Source organism: Epinephelus moara, chromosome 22, assembly GCF_006386435.1.
Source record: "Epinephelus moara isolate mb chromosome 22, YSFRI_EMoa_1.0, whole genome shotgun sequence".
Classification (NCBI taxonomy): Eukaryota; Metazoa; Chordata; class Actinopteri; order Perciformes; family Serranidae; genus Epinephelus; species Epinephelus moara.
In genome coordinates this window covers 35,518,368-35,544,826 of record NC_065527.1, presented here as the reverse complement: position 1 = coordinate 35,544,826, position 26,459 = coordinate 35,518,368, and the positions used below count along the sequence as shown (strand labels likewise).

Below are 26,459 nucleotides of genomic sequence, written 5' to 3'. Positions count from 1 at the left end.
CAAGGGGCATTTCAAAGCATCAGTATTTGACAATGGGTATGACAACAGTCTGGGTATTCATGTATACTAAAGTGTGATAAAGCTTCCATTCATTCCTGCTGCACTTATAACTTATCTAATACACGAGGTCAATGAGTTTTAATGATTTCAAAATCTTCCAAAAATCAAAGCAATCACAGTCAGTTCATACAGATATTATCAATACACATATTTTCTTCACTTGTAGGACTCATCAAACCCCATCTGCAGATACAGATCAGGTGGTATGATCAAAAGACCCCCAAACAGCCTCTAACTATATTAATTGTTCCTTCTCCAATGTGCTATGATAGAAGATGTAATTCATATCGCCTTCCCTTTAATCCCACAACATGTCTTCCACTGTAAAAGTAAATGGTGTCAAACTGATATGTGATTGTAGCAGTGCTCTGCTCTCTCACTTAATGGCAGTATCAGCTGTTATGTAATTGCATGGTGGCCATAACAAAAAGGAAAATTAAATATGGAAACCTGTTCCATGCTTTTGTATTAAGTGTTCCAAAGAAAACAAGTAGAAGAAGAAGAGGAAGAGGAAGAAGAATCAAGGGACCCTGAAACATTTTGAAGAAAAAGCATCAACTGAAGTCAATCACAAAGCCACAGGTGCTTTAATTTCTATGACTAAAATCCAACCTTTGGTGTGTACATTGAGCAGTACGTGTCGGACAGAAAACGACTAAAGCATTTTTATCATGTCTATATTAGCATTATGACTCAGCCTCCTTGTATGTCATATTGGATAAACAATATTGATCCCATGCAGGGAAATGGAAGTTATCTTTCTATTCTCTCTGATGTTTTCTTCACTTTTGAACCCATATCACAAGGAATAAGTCAAAATTACAGTAGCTCAAAAGCTGGAATTCTGAGGTATTTGTGTCTCCAAGCACAAAACATACATGTAATCACAAGTTGTTAGAATGCAGCTTGACTTTTTATTAGAGTTGGTACTGCGGAGGATAGTGGAGGGTGCGGTTGTGTGGGTGAGTTAAGGAGCTTAAAAGTGGGAGTGTCTTCTCCTCTGCCATATAAATGATCTCCCTGCTATCTTTGCCTGGGTTTAGTGTCTCCAACAGGCTCTCAGCTCATCCATCCTGCACCCATTTGTCTTCTTGTCTCTACTCATTGTGTGCGGTTGCAAAAGCCCATTAAACCTCAGCAAAAATGGAGGCCATCAAAAAGAAGATGCTTATGCTGAAATTGGACAAAGAGAATGCATTGGACCAGGCTGAACAAGCTGAAGCAGACAAGAAAGCAGCCGAAGACAGAAGCAAGCAGGTGGGTTATGAACACAGATGCAAATCATGTAACGCAAACCCATAAAAGCATGTTTAATCAAACAGACTCTTTAAAATAGTCTTATCAAACAGGTTTGGGATAAACTGACTTAGTATATGATTCTCTGATGCAGAGAAGAATTTCTAGCCATGTTCCTTCCATAAGGTTACCTGTCACTCCTTAAATTCAGTGAGACTGTCTTTTTCATCAACTGTTTCATAAAACTACTATGGGTGAGCAGTTACTGCTTATGCTTTTAATTATTTATTGCTGTCTCTTGTATTTTTTATATCTTTTATATGCCTAGTTTATTTAAATTCTAAATCTGACTCTTTCTCTTCTTGACTGCTGCAACACTGGAATTTCTCAATTGTGGGATTTATAAAGGTATATCTCACCTTATCTCTTACAAAAGCTTAATAATGTCAATTTCTTGTCTTCTGTAGTCAGTTTTATCAGTCTTACAAAGAGTTCTAACCTAAAGCTAAGACCCAAGCCTGGCCTATCTTTAAAATTCAACCCAACTGAATCCTGGAAACCTGGAGCTATTGCTATTATTGCTTTGTTTTACTGCTTTCAATCTTTCCTGTCGTGATTTTTTTTCTACTTGTGGCACATGACATGCTCACAGTCAGCAAGCGAATTAATAATTGCATTTGAAATTCATGAATCCCCTTTAAAAAGTAAACCTGAAACACTCAAGTTTAAAGCTTTACAAAACAAAATGACCCTAAACCTGATATTTTGTTGGGTTCGGTTGAGTAGTTGTCTGTTTAGGCTGGAACTCAGCAGCATCTAATGCAAAATTATTTCATATTTTAGAATCAAAACACTGAAAAGTGAAAAGTGACTACACATTTTGTGAATGCATTAGCTGACCATTACAAGAATTGGGGAAGCGGTTCCACTTTAACTTTAACTTTGGATGCTGCACCTACTAGCAAAATGGATAGAAAGCAGGGTCCCACCCCTGTGCTAGCATCTGTTCCACAATGTGTAATAGCAGATTTGAAACGTGATACTGGGGGTTCTCTGTCCATATTTGGAGTAAAATGACTATCAGCTACTTTACTGGCTGTGGGTGGTTGTGGCTCAGGAGGTAGAGTGGGTCGTCCACTTATCGGAAGCTGGGTGGTTCCATCCATGGCTCCTCCAGGCTGCATGTTGAAGTATCCTTGGGCAGGACACTGAAACCCAAATTGCTCCTGATGGCTGTTCCATCGGTGTGTGAGAGTATTAAAGCTGAGGAGCTGGTGGCACGTTGTATGGTAGCCTTGGCCACCAATGGGTAAATGTGACATGTAGAGTTAAAGAGTTTTGAGTGATCAGAAGACTAGAAAGGTGCTATACAATGCAGGTCCATTTAGAATTTAAATGTATGATTAAAAAATACATAAGTAAGAAATATCTGTAAATAGACATGCTGACCACTTTCTTTATGAGTTGTTCCTGATTAACTCTGAATCAGCCTCTGAGCTGCACAAAGCTAAAAACAGCTCATTACTTCATTCTTAGTGGACAGCTGTCTGTCAACAGTTCCAGATTAATTCAGTTTTTGAATTTGTTTTCATTTAAGTTTGAAGAACCCAAAAATCCAGACTTGTGTCAAATCATCGGCATTCTAATAAGGTTAACTCACTTATCCATTTACGTAGAATGGGGTCCAGCATATTTCCACATTTAAAAACCTCACTGGTAACTGTTTAATTTCCAAAAGACATGTTAGAAGAATGATGAATGAGATGTCCTCTAATTGGCAGTCTTCCTGGGAAATGTTCAAGGAGGACTACAAGGAAGATACTGAGGGTCTGTTTCACTGCATTATAGATTCCTTTATAGATTCCATCTGTTACTGTGATGACAGCATTGTACCATCTAAAAAGGAAACTGGAAGACTGCCAACTGGAGGAGGAGCAGCAGCTCTGCCACATTGTTTTCAGATATTTGTCTACCTCACACTTTTGTTAACCAAGAGCATTTTATGCAAGATTATTTTCACTACTGTAGTTTTTTGGTTTTGAAGTAGTAGTTGAGGCTATTTGCATTTTCAGGAAGTTTTTCTGACGTAAAAGTTAGCTGGAGAAAATGGAGCTCCTGGCTAAATTAAGCTACTGGATTACTGGCATGGAGCTGGAGTTTCATATACCGTGTTGGAGAGTAACTCATCATATGTAACAGAGTGATGTAATTATATTACAAAATAAATGTATCTGTAATTTTTTACAGTTGCTGAGAAAAAATATGAAATAAAATTACAGTTTCTTAACAAAATTTTGGTGTTTACAAAGGGGTTACATATGTTTGGGTTTTTTGTTTTTTTTGCTCTGTAAAATAAAACATCATTCTGTTGCTTTGCATCTTCACTGTCCAGGAATGGCTTCTTTTGACATATTTTCCGAAAATGCAAACAGCAAAGCCTTTGAGACAAATTTGAGAGCAGCACCGATGTTTTTAGGACTTTTCAGCTTTATTGACCAGTTTAAAACATTTGTCAGGAAAGTAATCAAATGTAATTAGTTACATTGCTTTAAAGAAATTAAAATAGTACATTACTTATTACATTTGTAACAGGTTAACTAGTAATCTGTAACCTATTACATTTCAAAAGTAACCTTCCCAACACTGCATATAATAGAGATGATATGGAGATATTGTTGCAGTGACAGAACAGCCAGTGTGAAGGTCAAAAAGAGGATCAAGAGGCACAAGAAATATAAACCTTTCTTCCATGGATTTTCATAGGGCACATGAGGTCACTCAACAACAGGGTTGATGAAGTAAGCGCAATATAGTCAACAGCCATGTTAACACTGGATGAGGAGGTGCTGTGATATGACAACTGTGGCATGAGCAATTGCCTGGTCGTTCATACCAGTAGCCCATTTCTCTGTACTGGTCAGCAAGTCTTCTCTGCTCGTGTGTGTGTGTGTGTGTGTGTGTGTGTGTGTGTGTTTCTGTTAGCCTTGCTCTCTGTTTACACAATTGACAAATATGTGGAATAAGTAAGCATGGGAAGCATATTTCATCATCTATAAGAATCAGATACAAATGTAATATATCCTTTTTATAGTTCAGAATAGGTTCAGTCTGTTTTTTTTAACCAGATTTGCTCACAGCTCGCAGAAAAATAGCCTCACCAACTTAGCCTGAGTGTCAGACTGAAGCTCCCAGAACCTTCAGTCTGACATCGCCTCCATTGAAGGCGATTTACAAGGGGGAGGGAATTTGATTTTTCCCTAACCAATCAGTAGAGATCAACAACTCACCCAGAATCTGACGTCATTAGTATCCATGCCTCAGGGGTGCCGAAAACAAGCAAGCACTGCCCGTTTAAAATGTCTCCATCGTCATGCACGCCCAGCTGCATCGCCGTTAAATCCAGTTTAGCAGCTTCCTTAATTTTGTCCTCCATTAACGCGAGTACTGGCGAAATACCTCGATAGCATCATTAATGTGGTCTGTAGGATCTGTAGCGGTCGCCATTGTTGCTATCCTCACCAGTTACCCACCGGCGTACAGCTTGACATCAGCGTGGCGCTGATTGGCTAATCGCTAGACCCACCCCCACCCCCGGCATTCATTGGTCCGTCCATCGTTTGGACGAGATAAATCGCAAATTCATTGCAGTATGCCAGACCAGAGATGCAAGCCTACTCAGTTGAGTGGGCGGGGTCTATGGTCTGGAACCAGGCTATCACCAACTATCACAATTGATTGCAAGCTGGTGTGTCCAGTGTGAACTACCCAGTTAGTTAACACAGGCACCAAAAGAAAGTGGGCAGTGCTCCACAGAAAATCAGCATGCTTCACAGCAACTCCCTATCAAGTTCACCACTACCAGCTTCATGCTAATATTGGTGGACAGAGAAAAAAACAGAGCAGTGAGAAGAGAAGATGAGGTCTTGCTGTCTTTGTTAAGCCTTTATCCAAAGCGACTTACAATAAGTGCAATCAACTGTGTGGCTACAACCACAGTATTGCAAGAACTGCAGGACTGCCTCAAGTGCTACATTTAGAAACAAAAAAGAAAGGGTTTATTATTTATTTATCCATTTATTTATTTATTTATCATTATTTTATGGGCCAAGGTGCAGTCTGAACAGATGACTTCTGTGATGAGAGATGTGCAGTTTCTGCTGTCCTGATGTCAATGGGGAGTTTGTTCCACCATTGTGGAGCCACCAGCAAACAGTTGTAATTTTGTTAAGCGGTAGCCGGGCCCCTTCATAGTGAGGGAGCAGCAAGCCAGATGGCAGTAGCAGAGCAAAGTGGATGGGTGGGGATGTATAGTGGTCCTGTAATGGGTACGTTGAAAACCAACCACGCTGCTGCATTCTGAATGAGCTGCAGAGGTTGGGGGTGGTGTAACCCTGGACATGTAACTGTGAAAGAATGTATTAAACTCCTGATACTGAACTGATTGCAGTGCGATTAATTGCCACACTGTCAGTTTTCACAGGCCATCGTTGTGACTGTTCACTATTATATCATATACATATGTTCTACAAGGTGCAGACGTTTGTAGTCACCTCCCTATCAGCTCTGCTAAATTTCTGCTGACTCTGCTACCTGGCCAGTCGAGTATTTCAAATGTAAACATTATGGAAAAGGTGCACCTGCTACGATCCCAGCCACATGGACAAGCAAGTTTATTTCTGCATTCATCTATACATTGGTGCAGTCCCGGCCAAATGGATCTTCTCTGCCAACTAGCATCCTGCTAGCCATTGTACAGGCATTGGGTATTAATCTGGACGACCCTCATGCCCCCATTAGTTTCCAATGGGATATCAGAGAGTGAGATGTTCCTACCTCACTGAAACTTGGCTAAGTGAAGCTCAGCACAAGTTCAATCAGGAAGACCTTCTTTGTGCTTCATCCATTCACAATTCTCGGCGTTTTCGTTGAGAGCCAGGCCAGCGCTGCGTAACTGAGAAGCCGAAGGAGAGGAGCAAGACGTGCTTCATTACTACCCCGGCACTACTGCAGCATAACAAAGTCCCACTCTTTGAGAACAATGCAGGATCATGCATATGCAGCATCACGGGAGACGGAATCCTCATCACCAAGAAAGCGCAAAAGGGAATCAAAAAGGCAAGGTGACCGGTGAATTCAAAAAACGGGGTAGCCTTTCCCAAGTGGAAAGAGCTGCAGAAGGAGAAAGGTAATGTCAGTGCCGCTGTCAGTGGTGCAGTGATGCGAGGAGAGGGATGAGGTGTGTGAGGTTGAGCCACTTGTCAGTTGTCAAAAGACAAGAAGTGATTGGTTTGTTTCGATTTACACCTGGCAATTTATACAGCCAGCATGATGAGGAGGGGGTTTGTCAACTTGCGTCGCTTGTGTCTGTGTAGGAGCCTGGATGAATACTCCATGAAGTATCGGATGATATGGTTTCATCAATGTTATCATAGCTTTTTGGTACACAGCGGCTACCATTGCAATACGCGTTTGAAACAGTGAGGCGCTAGAGTGCGCTATCCGTTTGAATGCAATATATGATTTCAATGTTAGATGGGACAAAGTCCTACACACTGTGGCTTTAAAGGTTGTTACTAAGTAATTTTAGCAATCTTGGGTAAAATTTCTCTGCAGTCTGAAGACATCAGTATGCATTACATGAGGTGCTTGTCAGATTGTCAAACAGCATGTGAAACCCGCAACACCTTTCTGATTTCGGAGTTAGGGATGGCTGCATTCAACAGTTATTATCGCTTTCTAAAACATACAATTCAGCATGCTCTAACAAGACTTGGTAAGAACTAATTTGAAACATACCTTGGCACTATGTGAGCAAAAATATTTTTATCAAAATATTCTTTGGGATGTGAGTGCAAGGTAGATCAAAAGCTAGTTAATATGAAATTACAGGCTCACACTTTTCTAAGTCTGTTACTTCAACAGGTTTTGCTAGCTGTAATCCTTCCTCTTGTTCACATTAACAATTAAAATGTCTCACTTTAATGCACAGACCTACATTCAAAAGTTTTTTCTGAAGATAACATTGAAGCATAAGTTGGAGTTAATCAAATCAATTGGGTGCATTTTTTTAGTGCTTAATTCACTTTAGGCACAGAACATGTAGATTTTCCACTGAAAGCATGTCAGGAAGGGATCTATTAACAGCCAGTATGAACAGGAAGAATGATTATATCAAAAAAGAAAAGTGCTTCAGCGTACATATTGGTATGTGAAAATTGTTTTCAGACTGACTTGAAAGAATGTGACCATACTGGAATGCCATGAACTTCCTGTAATCCCGGGCATTATATCAATGAATAAAGCATGTCAAAAAGACTCTCATGAATACATTTTGATGGTGTTATTGCAAACCTGCTAACTATGTGTTTGATCTCTTACACCATCAGCATGAAGACGAACTTCTGCAAATGCAAAAGAAGCTGAAGGGGACGGAGGATGAGCTTGATAAATACTCTGAGGCTCTTAAGGACGCTCAGGAGAAGCTTGAGGTGGCCGATAAGAAAGCTGCTGATGTGAGTAATACAACTCCTAAAGTGCAATACACAATTGCTGTGATTAATTCATAATTATTGACATTATTTCGCTTGACTGTTTTTTTCCAGAGAACAGAAACTGTATATACCGTTAGAATGAATTTGGGTCTTTAAGAGGTACAGTGATTGGTTCTGCATCTTGTTTGCTTTCGTGTATTATTTCTTACTGATTAGATAGAGGAACTGTCACACATAGTAAACCTCTAAATATCACAGACTTTCTACCTTCTCATACTGGTGTACAATGTGAGCCCTGAACTGAGGCTCTGATAAAAGCTGTGATGCTGCCAGTGTAAACCAGGCCTGGCTGATGCCCTGCCTCCTGCTTCTCCCTTGCATTCCATTCTCATCATGCTCCGCATGGACTACTCACAGCTGTCAGGGGGATTCAGAGCCCTATTTTGGCCATGATGTCAGCCGCTTAACCTTGGCTGCAGTCTTAACAATGGTCCATGTCCATTTTAGGAACATCATCCATTCCGCCTGGGTCACAGTATTTATTTAGTCCCCCTTAAGTCTTGCTACTTAATTACTCAATGAAATAATTACATTCTGGTGTCTCACACATTTTGTCAGACTACAACCATAAATAAAACACTGGAATGTTGTACACTACATAGAAGCTATTACAGCACACGAACAATCGACTTCTATGACTATGGCTCCTGTTAACCACAAACCATGATGATCAACAATCATAGAAGAAGAAATAGAAAACACTCCTGCCTGCATTCTCCTGCTTTTTTTTTTTTTTTTTTTTTTTTAAATCAGTTTCTAATGTTGAGTTAATCCTAAGTTTTTTTTTTTTTTTTTTTTTTTAAATCAGTTTCTAATGTTGAGTTAATCCTAAGTGTACACAGTTGTCTGCAATGGCCATTTTTCTGTCTGGAACAAAATACCAATGTAAGGGTGTGGCTCCACGGTGAGCAAGCTTCAAATTCTAGTTTATCAACTAAAGTCAACACTCAGACACTCACTCATGTCATTCACAACTTCACTTATGACTAGGGACCTTCCCTTAAAAAAAAGAAGAAAACATTTAAAAAAAAAAAAAAGAAAAGAAAAAAGTAAAACGCAAACAAATAAATAAATCTCATATCATTGGAATTTATTTAAAAACAACCTACATAAAAAAATCTTGAGCTGTGTTTACTTTGTTCCATTTACTCCTGGTGCCCCCACTACCTCACTAAGGCCCTGTTTACACCTCATAACCTGGTAACATGCCCCTTGGGTGATTGGATCACAAGTGGGTGGCTCTAAGTACAGGTGTGAACCCAGTGTGTCCTATACTGTATGTGTGTTGAGATCTGATCGCTCAGACCACATTTGGAGGTGGTCTGCAATGCTGTTACACAGGTTAGAAGCACAAACTAACAGCAGCAGCTCTTAAACTGTCTGACAAACTAACACCAACACCAAGACAGCTCAACTATGTCATTAAACCCAATAATAACCGTAAGGTAACATTAGCTGTGTAACCCTGTTTGTGTGAGGGCTGACTCAACAACTGGCAGAGGGACTGCATACAGCACAGCAAGCGTCCCACTGGTTAAAAACACTCCTGATTGGTCTTTGCAAATGAAAATTATCTGAAAATGAACAAAATGTTTATTTGCATACAGAGATGAGATATGAGATCCAATCACACGTGGGCTTGTGGAGATGCTGTTTTAAAAAAAAATTGTCATATCATTTCATGTATCTCACTAATCATACATAGCTTTTGTATTAATCGTAAGTGCTAATATCATAGGCAACTGCACTTGCTTGCATTTCTTGAAGACGTTTCGCCTCTCATCCAAGAAGCTTCTTCAGTTCTAAATGACTGGTTCAAAGTTGCATGCTATAAACCCTGTGTGGGTGGTAACCCTTGCAGAGTTGTAGGGGTCACGTGAGCTCTTAGTTTCAGAGTCGTTAAGGTCACACTGTGAGTCGTTGACCCACACCAGGGGTGAATGGGTGTGAAGTCGTCTGGGGAGGGATCCCAAGACTGCATTGTAGGTGGGGGAATCCTGAGTTTCTCAGACACTCCTGCAACATAAGGAATGACAATGTTGTTACGTTTTTGTGTCTCTTCCTCTCTGTCTGCTCTGGGTCTTTTAGAGGGTTTTGCAAAGGCCCAGTTGGGATAGCCACAGGTTTGAAGTGCTTCCCTGGTGTATTTCTGTTCCTTCACTTTCTCCTCTGTCCTAGTGGGCACATTTTCAGCCCGATGATTCAGTGTCCTGATAACTCTTAACTTGTACTCCAGTGGGTGGTGAGAGTCAAACAGCAGGTATTGGTCCGTCAAGTCAAGTCAAAATTTATTATAGCCCAAAATCACAAAAAAATGCCTCATGGGTTGTACATAAAAAGACATAAGCAAAACAAATAAAATGTATAAAAACAAGTGAAATGACTATGTAGAACAAATTAAAACAAAACAAAGCAAAAAGAAAACAAAACAAAAACATTGGCACTTGTATATATAAAAAACTAAACATAAATTGATGCGCACAATGACTGAGTAGTAGTAGATAACCATGATGTAGTATGTAAGGACAGAGACTATGTGATGTTAAAGGCAGATGCAAAAAGGTGTGTTTTGAGTTTACTTTTGAAGGAATCGACTGTGTTGGCTTCACAGGTTTGAATGGGAAGGCAGTTCCAGAGGAGAGGGGCTCGGTATGAGAAGGCTCTACCACCTGTTGATTTAATTTTGGGGATGGATAGGAGACCGACATTATGGGATCGTGGAGGCCTGATTGATAAACGTGGAGTAAGTAGAGATGAAAAGTAGGATGGTGCAAGTCCATGTAATATTTTATAAGTTAAAAGCAGAATCTTGAAGTCCGATCTAGTGTGTACAGGGAGCCAGTGTAATGAAATGAGAACTGGGGTGATATGGTCAAATTTTCTGGTTCTGGTTAATATCCTTTCAGCAGTATTCTGAACGAGTTGTAGTTCGTTAGTGGCCAGTCTTTACATGGAAGACTGGGAGAAGAGAGCGCTGACCACCTTTACAGGAACTGCTCCTAGCTACTGGTTCAGGTATGTGGACATTGAGCCATTGAAAAGCTGAAAGAACAGAGAATTGTTTAGATCTGAGGGGGGTCCGGCGCCCGTATGGGGAGTTCTAATGTTCATGTCCATGGTCTGGGAGGGATCACTGAACACTCTGGCTTTTTGTTCCTTCTATGTGTGGCCTAATGGAGAGGGAAGTTGCACGACAACGCCACCAGGGGAATTGCAACCCAGGAAATACCTCTGACCAATACCCTTACTAATAAGGTCACACAGATTCGTTACACTGAGAGGACGAGAGACGGACTTCCAAATATAACAAAGATTTATTGATTAAAAGAGGTTTACTATGTTTAAAAGAACACAAAGATACCAAAAATACACAGCCTGAGTGCCAAAATAATAAACTAATGTACTTTGCGGTATGAAATAAACAAATAAACTAGGAACAGGGCTAAGGCTTAATTTAGCAGACAGACTAAATCAAAACCAAAGGGAGGGACACAACTCAAACCAAAAAAAAAACCCCACTACAAACCAAACCACCACGTGCCAAGCCAAATTAAGGGGAGTGAGAGGGGAACCACCACAGGGGGAAGTCTGCCGCACACTTCGCCAGCTCCTGTCCTGGAAAAGGAAAGAAACAAAATTATAATACCGCTTGTGGGGGGGACACTAAGGCACACACACAGGCAGGCACACACACACAGGCAGGCAGGCAGGCAGGCAGGCACACACACACACACACACCCCAATAACTGATTAAGTGACTGACACCAATTACAAATACACAAAGGAAACACAAAGTAACATGATTATAATGAAACAAAACAACCTTAACCCCCAAAACTCAGCTGCGGGCGGAAACCAGGAGTAGTAACTAGTTGTACAGTAACTTAAGAGCAAACCCACAGCGGAATATTGAACTAAATAAAAAGAAAATAATCAAACGAAACAAATAAACCATATTAGCAAACAAAGGAATTAATCGAAAAAAAGGAGTTGTGTTGGGATGGAGAACCTGAAGCTGCATATGCATACGGCTGGGTTACCGGGCGCACTTTAATCAATGTGCGTAAAATACTGTCACTGGCAGCAGCAGAAGACGGAGCGACCACACCGGGGCTGGAGACCGTGGACAGCCGCCGCCGCCGCCGCCGCCGCCGCCGCCGCCGCCAATTAAACAGGTGGCACCGNAGCACGCCAGACAGAGCCCTCTCCCGATAAACGCCAGTGCCAACAACTGGAGCACGCCAGACAGAGCCCTCTCCCGATAAACGCCAGGCCAATGTGAGCGCACGAGTGAAAGCAGGGCCAATTAAACAGGTGGCACCGCTGCGCAATCAGGCCCAGGTGACACTGATTGAGAGTGGAGGTGGAGCAGCACTCAACCTGCCACATATGTCTGGACTTTGGATAATCACTGATTATTGACTATGCCTCTCGGACCTTTTAGGACTGTGGACACACCACCTGGACACTCTGGATGTGGGCGTCATTCCCCTATAAGGGAATGTTCGTATTGTAAAAGTGATGTTATCATATTTGGTTATATGAAATGGTGGAAAAATTGAATAAAAACAGTTGATAACAAAAAAAAAGAAATTTTGCCTGCTGTATGGAGATGCATTCTGATGCCAGGTGTGAACAGAAAATACTTGGAGCTGTCCACTTGCAATTTAATCACTCAAGACACAAATTAATACCAGGTGAAATGGCTCAGTGACAAGCTAACAGGTGACTTTAAAGTCACTACTATGGTAATAGTGTGAAGTAATTGCATTTTACAAAGTCAGACTCACCTTTATCCACAATTTTTCCACCTATCTGCAGAATCCAAAAGTTTCCACACATTACTTCTCAGATGGTTTGGTGTAATGGTTTTCTGTTCAGCACAGCTGTAGGCAGAACACTGGTTTGTCTAAACGTGTCTGCACCATGTTTATCTGTGCTCAGGCTGAAGCAGAAGTGGCCTCTCTGAACAGACGTATCCAGCTAGTAGAGGAAGAGTTGGACCGCGCTCAGGAGAGACTCGCAACGGCTCTGCAGAAGCTGGAGGAGGCTGAGAAGGCTGCAGATGAGAGCGAGAGGTGATTTCTTGCAGTAATTTCCTCATTATCATCAGTGTTACAAGACAACAGGGATATGTACCTAAGGGACGGTTCTGGTCTCAAGTTATTTGTTATTATAAGGAAGCAGTCATTACCAATGAAAAAGTCAGATCTTGGGCTCCTTTCAACAATACTATAATGAATATATATAGAGAAACAAATCATGCATGTAAAAAATAAATAATTCAAGATATAATATTGTGCAAGTTAAAACAAAGAGATAAAATATCACATATATAAAATCTAATATCAGATAATAATTTGTGGGGGGGGGCGGCACGGTGGTGTGGTGGTTAGCACTGTCGCCTCACAGCAAGAGGGTTCCTGGTTCGATCCCGAGTGTGGGAGCCCTTCTGTGCGGAGTTTGCATGTTCTCCCCGTGTCAGCGTGGGCTCTCTCCGGGCACTCCGGCTTCCTCCCACAGTCCAAAGACATGTAGATTGCAAATGAATAAACAGAAATGTAGTAAATGCCTATGCATGATGAGAAATAATAAATATAAATATACAGAGGTGTAACTTTTTTTTTAAACAGTGTAAAACACTTAAAGTTCTCAGTGCTCAAGAGTTCAAAAGTTTTATTGTCTGTGGAATGAAACTGTCCCTAAGCCTTATGCTGCAGTGCCGGCTGCCACATGGCAGCAGGTGGAACAGTTTGTGGCTGGGGTGATTGGGGTGTCTAATAATTCTACTGGCCTTCTTCCTGTACTGCTGGTAGAGGTATTCCATGGATGGCAGCTACTGGTGATGTGCAGTGCAGTTTTCACACCTCTCTGTAGAGCCTTATAGTTGGGGGGCGTACAACTGCTATAACAGACGGTGCATAGCAGCTGGGTCAGGATACTTTTAAAGATGTGAGTCAGTATTGAGCCTCCTCAGCCTGCAGATGAAGAAGAGCAGTGCCACGCACAGACATTTTGATGGGCAGGTGCTCAAGTGGAAGAAGGAACATCTCTTCCACAATTTGATCTTTTTTGCACACAGAGTGTTCTGGTGCAAAAAAACAAAAAATGTGTGCAAGCAAAGTACATCCTGCTAGGAGGTTTCTATCCGCCAGCACCAGAGGGTTTCTTGAGGCCTCAGTAAGGACATTTGTGCACAGTTATGAGCTGGAGAAAGGTCTGTCTAGCTTACAAATGAGGTGTCTCAAGCTCTACAGTATACTGTATACATCTAGCACCTTCTACATTTATCATTTATTAATAACAGGCTACAACAAAGACATAAATGACACACACTGTGCACACTTTAGTGCTCTATAAAACCATTCAAAATCAACAAATCTTGACAGAAACCGAAAAGCCCTGTTCTCTGAATAAATACAATAATAAACCAACCAACCTACCTTCCAAACTACAAAGCAGACCTATGTTCAGTTGTAACAATAAGGCTAAGTGTGTTTTGCTCTTCTCCTCACTTTATTTTCCACGCCTTTCTTCTACTCCTCTCAATTTGTTTTCCTCATCTCCTCATTTTCTTCTCCCTTCTCTTTTATTGAACAGTCACATGCTAATTATTATAATTATCTTCTAAATAAGCTTTAAATATTCTTAAAGAATACCAGGGAACAGATGCGTGCAGTGGTTGCACCTCCGCTGTCTCCCGCTGCACCTCTGAACTCTTTCAGCATAGCATGTTAGAGCAGGACCAAACCGCATGTAAAACATAATTTTAAATTTTAAATTTTGGTTTAAAGAGATACGTGGAGGTGGAAAAGTAATTTGGCGTCTGTCTCCGCTCACAACGGGCAGTTGGTGAACCTGAATCAGCCAAACAGCCAGACTAGCTCACGTGTTGCTGAGCTTAATAGTGAGTTCTTCTCCTAATTAGACTGGCTGTAAATGAGATGTTTTGTAAGTGGTTTAATTTCACAACAGTAACGAACAGCTGCGAGGCTCAGGGCAAACACTATTGTTACCTGGCTGTCCATGAAGGCAGGTCAGGGAGATGTGATGCTGCTCTGCAGGGCGCTTGATTGCGTGTGATAACTGTTGTGGCTTTGATGACAAGTGAAGTTGAAGAGGGAGGGGCTGGAGCTCAACTCAGATGCAATTGACACACAACATGCCTTTAATTGAAAATTGATGCCATGGGCCAAATTTTAAACACTAAAGTATACAATTATTGAAAGAAATAGAAAGACATGTCTCATAAAAAGGGCACTCATCACCATCTTGTTGTCATCTCTTTATTTTATATTATATACATGGCGATGTGTCATGGCGACAGCCTGTCTTAGCAGCTATTGCTCTTGTCCTATATGTCAACTTTTTTGTCACCTTAAACGTGTGTTTTCACAGGTTTTGTTAAGTAGTGCGAAGTGTCAAGGACATTATACTTTGCCAAGATGCAGTTCCAGGGGCTAGGATGCGTTTTATTATTATGTTTAATTGGGTCACTCCTGGTAGCAGAGGGGCATGTATGCAACTCCATTGGCCTTTCCTACACACGGGATCAGCTGATCGCCTTGCGACCGACCGCAGTGGCTGGAGAAAAGCCCGAAATCCTGGAGGAGTTGAGGAAGACACGACGGGGCTGTAGAGTGGGTGTTAAATGGAGGATGAAGAAAAGGAGATTTAAACTCTGTATAACAGTAATCATCAGGGGAAACGTAAGATCCCTGGCAAATAAAATGGAGGAACTGGAAGTGCTTGTCAAGACACAGAGGGATTACAAAGAATGCAGTATAATGTGCTTCACGGACTCATGGCTGCACGAACAGATACCGGACTCCAGTGTGACCATCCCCGGCTTCCACACAGTCCGTGAGGACCAAGACACCACAGTGAGCCGTAAAAAGAAAGGAGGTGGTCTTGTCGTGTTAATAAACTGTAAGTGGTGTCATCCTGGGCACATCAAGGAGCGTGTCTGCAACCCAAATATCGAGCTGATTGCCATCAGACTATAACTATCATAACTAGGACAGTGAAGAAATAGTCTCATGAGGCCATGGAGTCCCTGCGTGGGCTCTGGAGGCTACTGACTGGAATGCCCTCTATGAACCACACGGGGAAGATATAGATAGCATTATGGATTGTGTCTCTGATTACATAAATATCTGTGTTGTTACCACTATTCCCACTTAGTGATCCGATGTTACTCAAATAACAAACCCTGGGTCACTAGTGACTTGAAGGCCCTACTAAATGAAAAAAAGAGGGCCTTTAGGTCAGTGGACAGAACAGAACTGAAACGTGTACAGAGCATGAACGTCGTCAGACCTGGGTATTCCCGGCTATAGCCCCGGATGTTTGGGCTCAGCCCCGGATCTTTTAAGCCTCTTTTGGGAGGGTTTTTACTAATAAAGCACCTCGTTTCCAACTTAAAATCCATGGCAACGCAGCACAGCAGCACACAACACACTCACTGTCACACCAGCTTACATGGCATATGCCCATATATGGGCAGTCAATTTTCAAGTGCAACTTGAGTAGGTATTACAATTGTATTTATTGTGCATACTGGTGGCCAGCACCGAGTCACCGTGTTTTACTTAGTCTTGTAGTAAGTATGGATATTAGACGATTTTTTTGGAAAAAACAAAAAGGCAGCACACCATCTAAATGTGAATCAGATTTTCTCCTCTGTGCTTTGGAGGCTCTATCTCCACAACAGATTGGTCGATTTGAGTGATTGACACCTTGTTTGATTCGTTAGAGCCAATAGAATGATGCTACCCACCAAAACCAGCTGCTGCATGCGAGTTAGAGCCCGAAATATGGCGAGTGGGTCGGCACATCAGTGCTGTATGGAGTTTTGTTGTTATTCATTTAGTTGTTGTTTAAGCTGTGTTTGGGGCATGTAAAAATGGTTAAACAGCCTTGTAGCCCAGGTTCTGTTGTTTAATTTGATGTGCAACATTACTATATTCTTCATGATTAGAGCATTGTTTCACACTGTGTTTGCAAAGTCGTTTTCAAAGTCCCCCAGTTGGGGAACTTGCGGGTTTAACAATTTGGGCAACCCAATAAAAGAAGACGAGTGCTCATTCTTTGACAAAATGCTTTGTCAAAATACGTTAGAATCACGTTTTTAACAGGGAATTATTCAAAATTTTGCCAGGGAAGAAACCCCCGGACCCCCAGGTAAAAAAATTGTTCCTACTTCAGGGCTAAAGCCCCAGATGTTTTCAACTCCTAGTGATGCCCCTGGTACAGAATGAACTTAAACGGAGACTCAAGGAGAGTAAAAACTCTTGCAGGCAGAGACTGGCGGAAAAATTACAGCGGAGTGAGGACAGGGAGGTGTGGAGTGGGATGAGGAAGATCACTGGGTTCCAGAGAAGTGGTGGGGCTGCGGTTGAGGGAAACATACAGTGGGCTAATGAGCTGAATCGGTTTTGCAATAGGTTCGACTCAGGCTCATCCACCAGCAGTCCCCCAACTGCTTCACTGAGTTCAACCTTTTTACCCCACCAGTCCCTGCAGCCTGTCCTACTCTGACCCACCTCTGTGTCTTTCACCCCCCACCACCACCCTGCTGACCGCCAGTACAGACCATGACTCATGGCCCACTGGATTATACATCACAGCTAACCAGGTGATTAGGGAACTTTTAAAACTTAACCAGGAAAAGGCTGCCAGACCGGATGACATCAGCCCTTGTATACTGAAGGCATGTACCAGTCAGCTGTGTGAAGTATTACAACACCTGTTCAATATGAGCATGCATCTATTTTATTTATTTATTTAAACGTTATAAGGGGGTTGGATTGAGCTGGCTGAAGAGCTATTTAAGAAACAGGCAACAGTTTGTGCAGATAGGTGACCATAAATCGGAGTACATGGACATTACATGCAGAGTATCACAGGGGTCGGTATTAGGTCCGAAATTATTTATATTATACATCAATGACATATGTAGAGTATCAAAATTATTGAAGTTTGTTTCGTTCGCAGACGATACTAATATTTTGTGTTCGGGGGAGAATTTGCAGCAGATTTTGAAGATGATTACAACAGAAATAAACAAACTAAAACTGTGGTTTGACAGAACTAAATTATCATTAAATCTTTGTTTAAATCAAAACAAAAATGATGCTGTTCGGAAGACATAAAACAGATTCTCATGTAGAACTGATAATAGATAATACACAAATAGAAAGAGTATATGAAATTAAATTTCTTGACCACAAAATCTGCTGGAAACCCCATGTAGATCATATACAAGCAAAGCTTTCAAAGTGCACTGCAATTCTTGGGAAAACAAGACATATTCTGGATCATAAATCATTATACACTCTATACTGTTCACTGTTTTTACCGTATCTATCTTACTGTGTGGAGGTCTGGGGAAACATCTACAGAAGCACTCTATAGCCAATATGCACACTACAGAAAAGAGCAATAAGGACAATAAACAATGCAGGATACAGAGAACACACAAACCCACTGTTTATAAAATCACACACGTTGAAATTTATGGATCTGGTTAAATTCAAAACAGCGCAAATAATGTAAAAAGCAAGGAATAACCTACTGCCAAAAAATATCCGGGGAATGTTCACAGAAAGAGAAGGAGGTTATAATCTGTGGGGTTACTTTGTGGAACAGTTTGGAGATGGAGATAAAACACAAATACACAAGTAAAAACATAAATCTGTTTAAAAAGAAGTATATAGATATATAGAGGAGGAAGTGTGTTAACTGGGAGTGTGAGGAGGGATATAAATAAAATAGTGAAAATTGTTATATTATAACTGCTTAGTATATGTTAAATATTTATGTGGATATTTATGTAGTATATATATTATATATTTATATGGATATTTATGTAATGTATATGTAGGTATATTGTATATTTATGTGGATGTTTATGTAGTACATATATGTACTATATATTTATATGATTTTTGTATATACGTATTATTTGCAATGGTATAAAATTGTATAAACCGTGAAGTTAAAAAGGGGTAGGAATAAAAAAAAGTGTATACTTCTTCCTACTCCTTTTTCGAACTTGTGTGCATACTATGATTTGTTGATATTTGTTTGGTTTTTTTTTAATATATGTTCAAAAATAAAATTCATTCATTCAGTCATTCATATTTGGAAGGGACAATGCATATTAATGAACATCAGTATGAGATACAGATGTAAATGTGCCAGAGTTAGCAGAATTGCTAATTTATATCCTCAGTCATGTCTACAGAGAGTCCCCTCCATCTGGAAAACATCATGCCTGGTCCTGGTTCCCAAGAAGGTGCATCCTGTTGCCCAAAATAACTACAGGTCCATTGCACCGACCTCTCATATTATGAAGGTTATGGAGAGACTGGTCATAGCATATCTCAGACCAAAGGTGCGTGCATCACTTGACCCACTGCAAATTGCGTACCAGCCCCATGTAAGTGGGGATGACACAATTATATACATGCTGCAGATGGCCTACTCCTTCCTGGACAGACCCAACACCACAGTGAGGATCATGTTTTTTGAGTTCACATGTGCATTTAACACAATTCAGCCTGATATTTTAAAGACTAAACTGGAAACCATGAAGATGGAGGCTTCTCTGAACACATGGATTGGGAATTACTTGACAGGCAGACCATTTGGGAGGCTGCAGAGCTGAGTGTCTGAATGTCTGGTGAGTAATATTGGAGCCCTCCAGGGAACAGTGCGCTCCCCTTTCCTCTTTACCACCTACACATCCAACTTCAATTACAACACAGACTCATGTCACATCCAGAAATTTTCCAATGCCATTATCGGGTGTGTGGAGGGTGGACATGATGAGGAGCACAGGGGCCTGATCGACAGCTTTGTTCAGTGGAGTGAGGGAAAACAAGCTGCAGCTCAATGTGGCTAAAACGAAGGAGATGGTGGTGGACTATAGGAGGAACAAGTCCCCTTCTTCTCATCTCCAGTCCACATAAATGGGAGTGACGTGGAGATTGTTGACAGATTCAAGTACCTGGGTGTTGGGCTGGGCTGTCTACAGAAAGGGCCTGAGCTGGCTGTACTTCTTAAGGAGGCTGAGGTCTTTTCATGTAGGCAGTAAAATGCTTAACATGTTTTACCTATCGGTTGTGGCCAGCACTCTGTTCTTTGCTGTGTTGTGTTGGGGTACAGGTTTAAACAAAAACAAAAAGAAAAAAGATGGCAATAGACTGAATAAAATAATCAAGGAGGCCCAGCCTGCTGTTGGTCTGAAGTACTGTCGAAATTTCACAAGATCATGGACAATACCACCCATCCCTTCCATAAAACATTGGGCTCGTACAAAAGCACATTCAGCAACAGATTCGTTCTGCCCCGCTGCTCGAAGGGCAGCTACAAAAAATAATTTTTACCTGCTGCCAGGTATTTTTATGTATTTATGTTTGTATTCTATGTTTCTGTGATCTATGTTTTTGTCTTGAAATTTTTATCAGTTGCTATGACATTTTAATTCCCCTGCAGGGATAAATAAAGTTATGAAGCTCAGCGTAAGTTCACTCAGGAAGACTTTTTTTGTGCTCATTCATTCAAAACTCTCTCCATCCCACTCCCACTGCTTCCTCTAATTAGCTGACTATGGGTGTTCACTCTTTTACTTATCCAATCAAACTTTGCCACAATCTCTCTCAGCCAATCAGGATGCCACTGCAAAATTTTAAATCTGCTCTCTGTTCTGCTGCTGTCAGCCATCATTTTAGGCAGGATCTTCGCGCTGGCAATCGCTCACCTTACCTTCTTCTTTCAGTCTCTTGTTGATTGTAACAAGCCGATGTGCGATTTCTCAGCAGAAGTGGAATCACCTCTCATTCATCACGTCCTTCCATTGAGGCAATCTCACCGTTACTTTGTGTATTTTTATGTATTTTAAATTGTGTATTTTAATGTATTTTGGGCTGCTGTGACAATGAAATTTCCCCCCGAGGGATTAATAAAGTACCTACCTACCTACTAGAAGTCAGTATTGTCAACACGCAACTTCATTCTCCGTTTCCATCTTCAGTCAGTGACGTGTACAGAAGATATGGGCCCAAAACTATACGTAACATGATCTGTTTCTTCGGGACACTTTGCAAACGTACACCCGGATTGCCAGGCGCAGTCCCCGGCTACTAAGGCCAAGCTTTCCACACACACCTTGCTTCAGTCCCTGGATATGCCTCAGCCTCTGTCTTGTCAGCGTCCTCATCATCACTTTTGGCAAGAGAGCCGGCGGTTCAAGCCATCCGATCAACAGCCGCCCTAACTGTTTTAACGAGGATGGCCGTGGCTACTACTCCTTTGCCCCCTGCATTCCTCCAATGTCCCAGAGAACCTGCAATGCCATTTGAAACATGGCTAAAGATGTTTGAAAACTACCTTGTAAACTACCTTGTAACTCTTCTCCTTCCTTGTAATGGAAGGATAAGAGTGGACCGACACCCGACAATGAGCTGTACTGCTGCACAGCGTCGATACTGAAGCACAGAGGATTTTCTACACATTGCCTGACACAGGTACCACATACGCCGAGGCTGTAGCTGCCTTGTGAGCGCATTTTGTGCAGAAAATAAATGTGATTGCTGAGAGACATAAGTTCCACCAACGATCGCAGAGACATGATGAAACAATGGCGCAGTACGTCTCCGCTCTACATGAGATGCTGGCATTGTGTGACTTTGGAAATGTCGATGAAGATATGCTACAAGATCAGATTGTTGAAAAAGTCTTACACTGGGTGCATACGTGAACGTTTATTACTGAAAGATAAACTAACACTGAATAAAGCCATACAGATTGCAACAACAACATATTGTACCACAGTAGCCAGAACTGTAATATTATTACTTTCAATAATGTTGTTGTAAGCTANATGCTGTAAAGCCCTGTGAGGCAAATTGTGATTTGTGATATTGGGCTTTATAAATAAAATTGATTGAGTGATTGAAACCAAGTGGAATCTGTCGCAGGGGATGCCAGTGCTTTCTCAAACAGTTAAACACCAGTACGGGAGATTAAAAAGCTGCCAAAGAGGGAAGGCGGGCATCCCAACAGCGTAGGTGGCCACAGAAAAGGTGAAACAAAGTCTGCACACACACGCAAATGTTACAGATGTAACTCAGACAAACACCTGGCAAATTCTACAAAATGCCCTGCTACAAACAAAGTATGCAAATCATGTGGAAAGACTGGGCACTTTGCAAAAGTGTGTCGCTCACATCAAAAACATGAGGGGGAGGTTGTTATATCTGAGCTGACTGTATTATTTCTGCAAGATGCTGCAACAGTGTAGAAGAAAATAATGTGTGAAGTGGAATAAGGCACATCCCCAAACATGCTGCCATGTGAGATGATAATGGATACTGGATCGTCAGTTTCAATATTGCCAGCTCATGTTTATGAAAACTCATTCAGTCACATGCCACTGAGAAAAGCAGAGATCCCCCTGGTGACATACTCAAGACAGAAAATTCCAGTGCTGGGTATACTGGACACGCAGATACATCATGATGGACAGTCTGCCCCAGCCTCCTTTTACATTGTGGAGTCTGGTTCACTACTGCTGGGGTTGGACTTAACCAAAGCACTGGACATTGTCATCATGGGAAACAGAGTGATACTCAATGCAATCAGAAAATCAGGGAGATAACCTTTCTGCCTCCACCTGCCATTACAGCCCCACCTCCACCTGCCACCACAACTCTACCCCCACCTACCATGGGCTGTGTGAAAAATTTTGTGCACAAAGTCAAAGTCAGAGAGGATGTGAAACCAGTGCAACAGAAATTAAGGAGGTTGCCATTTGCTGTTAGAGATGCTGTTTCTGCAGAGTTAATGCGGCTGCTAGATGCCGACATCATTGAGAAAATCGACGCGTCTCCCTAGGTGTCACCGATTGTGGTGACTCAGCGGAAGAATTCAACCAGAATACGCATGTGCTCAGATCTCAGAGAGCCCAACAAGGCCGTAGTGACTGATAGTTACCCCAGTCCACATATGGAGGAGCTCTTTTCAGAGCTCAGAGGAGCAACCATATTCTCTACCATCGACCTTGCAAACGCCTACTATCAGGTTCCTCTACATGAAGACAGCAGAGATCTGACTGCTTTCATAACCCATGAGGGACTGTTCAGATACAAGCGAGTTTGTTGTGGGCTTGCATCGGCGCCCTTAGCATTTCAGAAGATGATGTCCATCATGCTGCAAGGTCTGACAGGATTTCAAGCATATCTTGATGACATCATAGTCTATTCGTCCTGCTGTGCTGATCATGAAAAACGCCTGAAAGCTGTACTAAACAGGCTACAGGAAGCTGGACTATGCCTGAATACAGAGAAATGCAAGTTTTATCAGGACAAGCTGACTCACCTGGGCCACACAATAACTAAAGATGGCTTGCTGCCAAATGATGACCACATTGTAGCTATTCGTGATGCCCCAGCGCCCACTGATGCCACTTCCCTCAGGTCCTTCCTTGGCCTGACATTATGGTACTCCAAGTTCATACAGAACTATCCAACTGTTGTGGAGCCAATGAGAGCAGTGCTACGTGACACTACATTCACATGGACTGATGATGCACAGAGCAGTTTCCAGCAGCTAAAACTGCTTATTACTGACAGTACAGCACTCGCGATGTTTGAGCCCTCACTGCCCACCATAGTGTCCACCGACGCCTTGGACTATGGCATAGGCGGGGTCCTTACACAGATACACCCAGACAGCTCTGAAAGAACAGTGGCATTTGCTTCTCGCTCTCTAAGTGCTGCTGAGAGGAAATACTCAGTGCTGGAAAAAGAAGCATTGGCCTGTGTCTGGGCCACAGAGCGCTGGAGGACCTACTTATGGGGAACGAAATTCACCTTGCGAACTGATCACCAGGCTTTGACCACACTCCTGAATACAAAAAGCATGGGCAGGGCTGGTATGAGAGTAGCACGCTGGTCTGCCAGGCTACTCTGTTCCAACTACGACATTGTCTACAGACCCGGTGCACAGAACCATGCAGCCTTTCTCGTTTGCCACTCCCATACGACCAAGACTGCTCCACAGACATGGAGCCTGAGACTGTTGCTGCTGTGTCTGTTCTTCTGACTGCCGTCCCCATGTCCAACTTTGCTGATATCTGCTCTTTCTGCCCAGAGTTACACCAGCTGCGCAATTACATGACAAAAGGGTGGCCTGCATCATCTAAAGGCCTGCCAGCAGACATGATGCCTTACTACCAGGTGAGGAATGAACTGTCAGTACATGAGTCACTTGTCTTAAGAGGGAGATACAGGTTGGTGGTTCCAGTACAGTTACGTTCACACATGGTGCACCTGGCGTATGAGAGCCACCAAGGCATAGTCCGTACCAAGCAAAGACTCAGAGACTTGTATTGGTGGCCCAAGATGGATGCTCAGGTACAGTCTGTTATTGCCACATGTGCCCTGTCAGCTGAATGACAAAACAACAAGGACTGCCCCTGCACTGACACCTGTCCCTCTGCCTGATGGACCTTGGCAAAAGCTGGCACTGGACATTGTCGGCCCATTTGAGACTGGTCCTGCTGATTGCAAGTTCACTATTACCATGGTGGACTATTACTTAAAGTGGCCAGAAGTGTGTTTTGCTCCACAGTGCACTACTGCTACAGTGATTTGCTTCACGAGTACTGTGTTTAGCCAAAAGGGGCACCCCATAACTGTGGTGACAGATAATGGCCCACAGTTTACCTCCTCAGAACTGTCCTCATTCCTGGAAGAACGAGATATCCAACACATCAGGACCACGATCTACCATCCAGAAGGAAATGGGGCAGTAGAGAGGCTGAATAGGGTGTTCAAGGAAAGCATCCTTACTGCAGAGAGAGAAAAAGCTCCATGGAAAGCTCATATTACTGAGTTCCTTCAAGTCTATAGAGCTACACCACATGCAACCACGGGGACATCACCCTTCCAGCTCATGTATGGCAGAAAGATGAGAACTAAACTCTCTGTCCAACCTGAAGTCACAGCTGCTCGAGACCATGAACTGAGAGACAGAGTCAAAAAGAAACAGCTACACATGAAAACATACACCAATGCCAGGAGACATGCCAAGGCTCCTAAGCTACACCCAGGAAGCCTTGTGCGTGTGAGAAACCCTGTGCATGTCAAGAAAGGAAGGTCCAAGTTCAGTGAGCCTCACAAAGTGATACAGCAGAAAGGACCTCACAGCTACACACTCACTGATGGGAAGACTTGGGATGCTTCACACCTGTCAGTGTTGCCTGAGATCTTCACTCTTCCAGCTGCAGAACAGAGGCCCGAGGAGCCTGCTCCAAGTGACACTGTATCAAACAGGAGCCAGCGAAACAAAAAACAGCCAGAGTGGCTCAAAGACTATGTTACTTGAGAATGCAAGAGGGACTTATAATCTGTTGTAGTAACAGTGCTTAAAGCAGAAAATAAGAAGACAAATATATGCTGTTGCAGTAGTAGTGTTCTGAAAGAAAAAATGTGTTCTGCTAATTGTTATAGGTGAAGTGACATCTGGGTTATCACTACAGTCAATAGTTGTGTTTTGAAAACTTTTTGCTGTTATCCCACTTGCTTTAATATAGAAGTAACATTTTTAAGAAAGGGGGTGTTCTGAAAGCTATTACTATTCCAGGCCACTAGGTGGCACAGCTATGTTGATGTTGTGACATGACTGAAGAAGAAGAGCCAGAAAGCGCCTGGAAGTGTCACAATGTTGTTGTTGTAGAAATGTGCTAAAGAAGTAAAGACATGTTAAAGTTACTGCTCCGACTAGTGCTTCTTTTCTAACTGTAAATATACGGCATTTACATATATTTTCATTACCGTGACGCAATTTATTTCATTCTCCTGTCGCCCCTCGTTTCAATGGGAGAACAATTACCGTAATACTGTAATAGCGGGGGGCCTTGATTTTCAGTAGTCATCAGTGATGGGAATACAGCGTTATAATCAAGGTAATCAAAAAAGTTACTGTCTCCCCCGTTATAACGCTGTTACCGTTATTCACAATAAAATGCGCCGTTACTCGGCTTTACTTGAGTTCATTGAAGTGGCTCTTACCCAAGCAAGCTCGTCCTCAGCGGAGCTCTAAAGTTTTTTTCTTTGGTGAGGGCAGGTGAGGGGGAAGGTAGGGAGAGACAACCGCATAAGTGGTGATGATTGGCTTCGGGAGAGTAAAATTTCATCATAAACCAATCAGAGGCAGAGTAGGGTGGGTATTCACAAGCACACAAGCAGGGTTGCCAGGTCCGCTTATTGGCCGCAACTTTGGGCTTGTGTTTTTGTAAAGTCGCTTACAAATATTGGTAGTCACGGGTTGCGTTTTTTTGGGCTTGTTTCTAAAGTGGAGTTGCTTACTTGGGCTTGCTCTCTAAACGTCGCCTTTCTCTCTCTATATATACAGTGGTGTGAAAAAGTGTTTGCCCCCTTCCTGATTTCTTACTTTTTTGCATGTTTTCCGCACTTAAATGTTTCAGATCATCAAACAAATTTAAACATTAGTCAAAGATAACACAAGTAAACACAAAATGCAGTTTTTAAATGAAGGGTTTTATTAATGAGGAAGAAAAAAATCCAAAGCTACATGGCCCTG

At 42.1% G+C, this 26,459-nt stretch overlaps 1 protein-coding gene across 1 annotated transcript in view; it reads left to right on the top strand.

The window, feature by feature from the left end:
* Positions 1 to 1,101: 1,101 nt before the first annotated feature.
* The window catches only part of tpm3 (tropomyosin 3), a 62,426-nt gene continuing 37,068 nt past the window's right edge, over positions 1,102 to 26,459 (top strand). Inside the window, exons 1-3 of the mRNA XM_050034017.1 lie at positions 1,102 to 1,317; positions 7,683 to 7,808; positions 12,792 to 12,925. Coding sequence (XP_049889974.1) covers positions 1,204 to 1,317; positions 7,683 to 7,808; positions 12,792 to 12,925 — 374 coding nt within the window. The 5' untranslated portion in view covers positions 1,102 to 1,203. The remainder of the gene's footprint in view (positions 1,318 to 7,682; positions 7,809 to 12,791; positions 12,926 to 26,459) is intronic.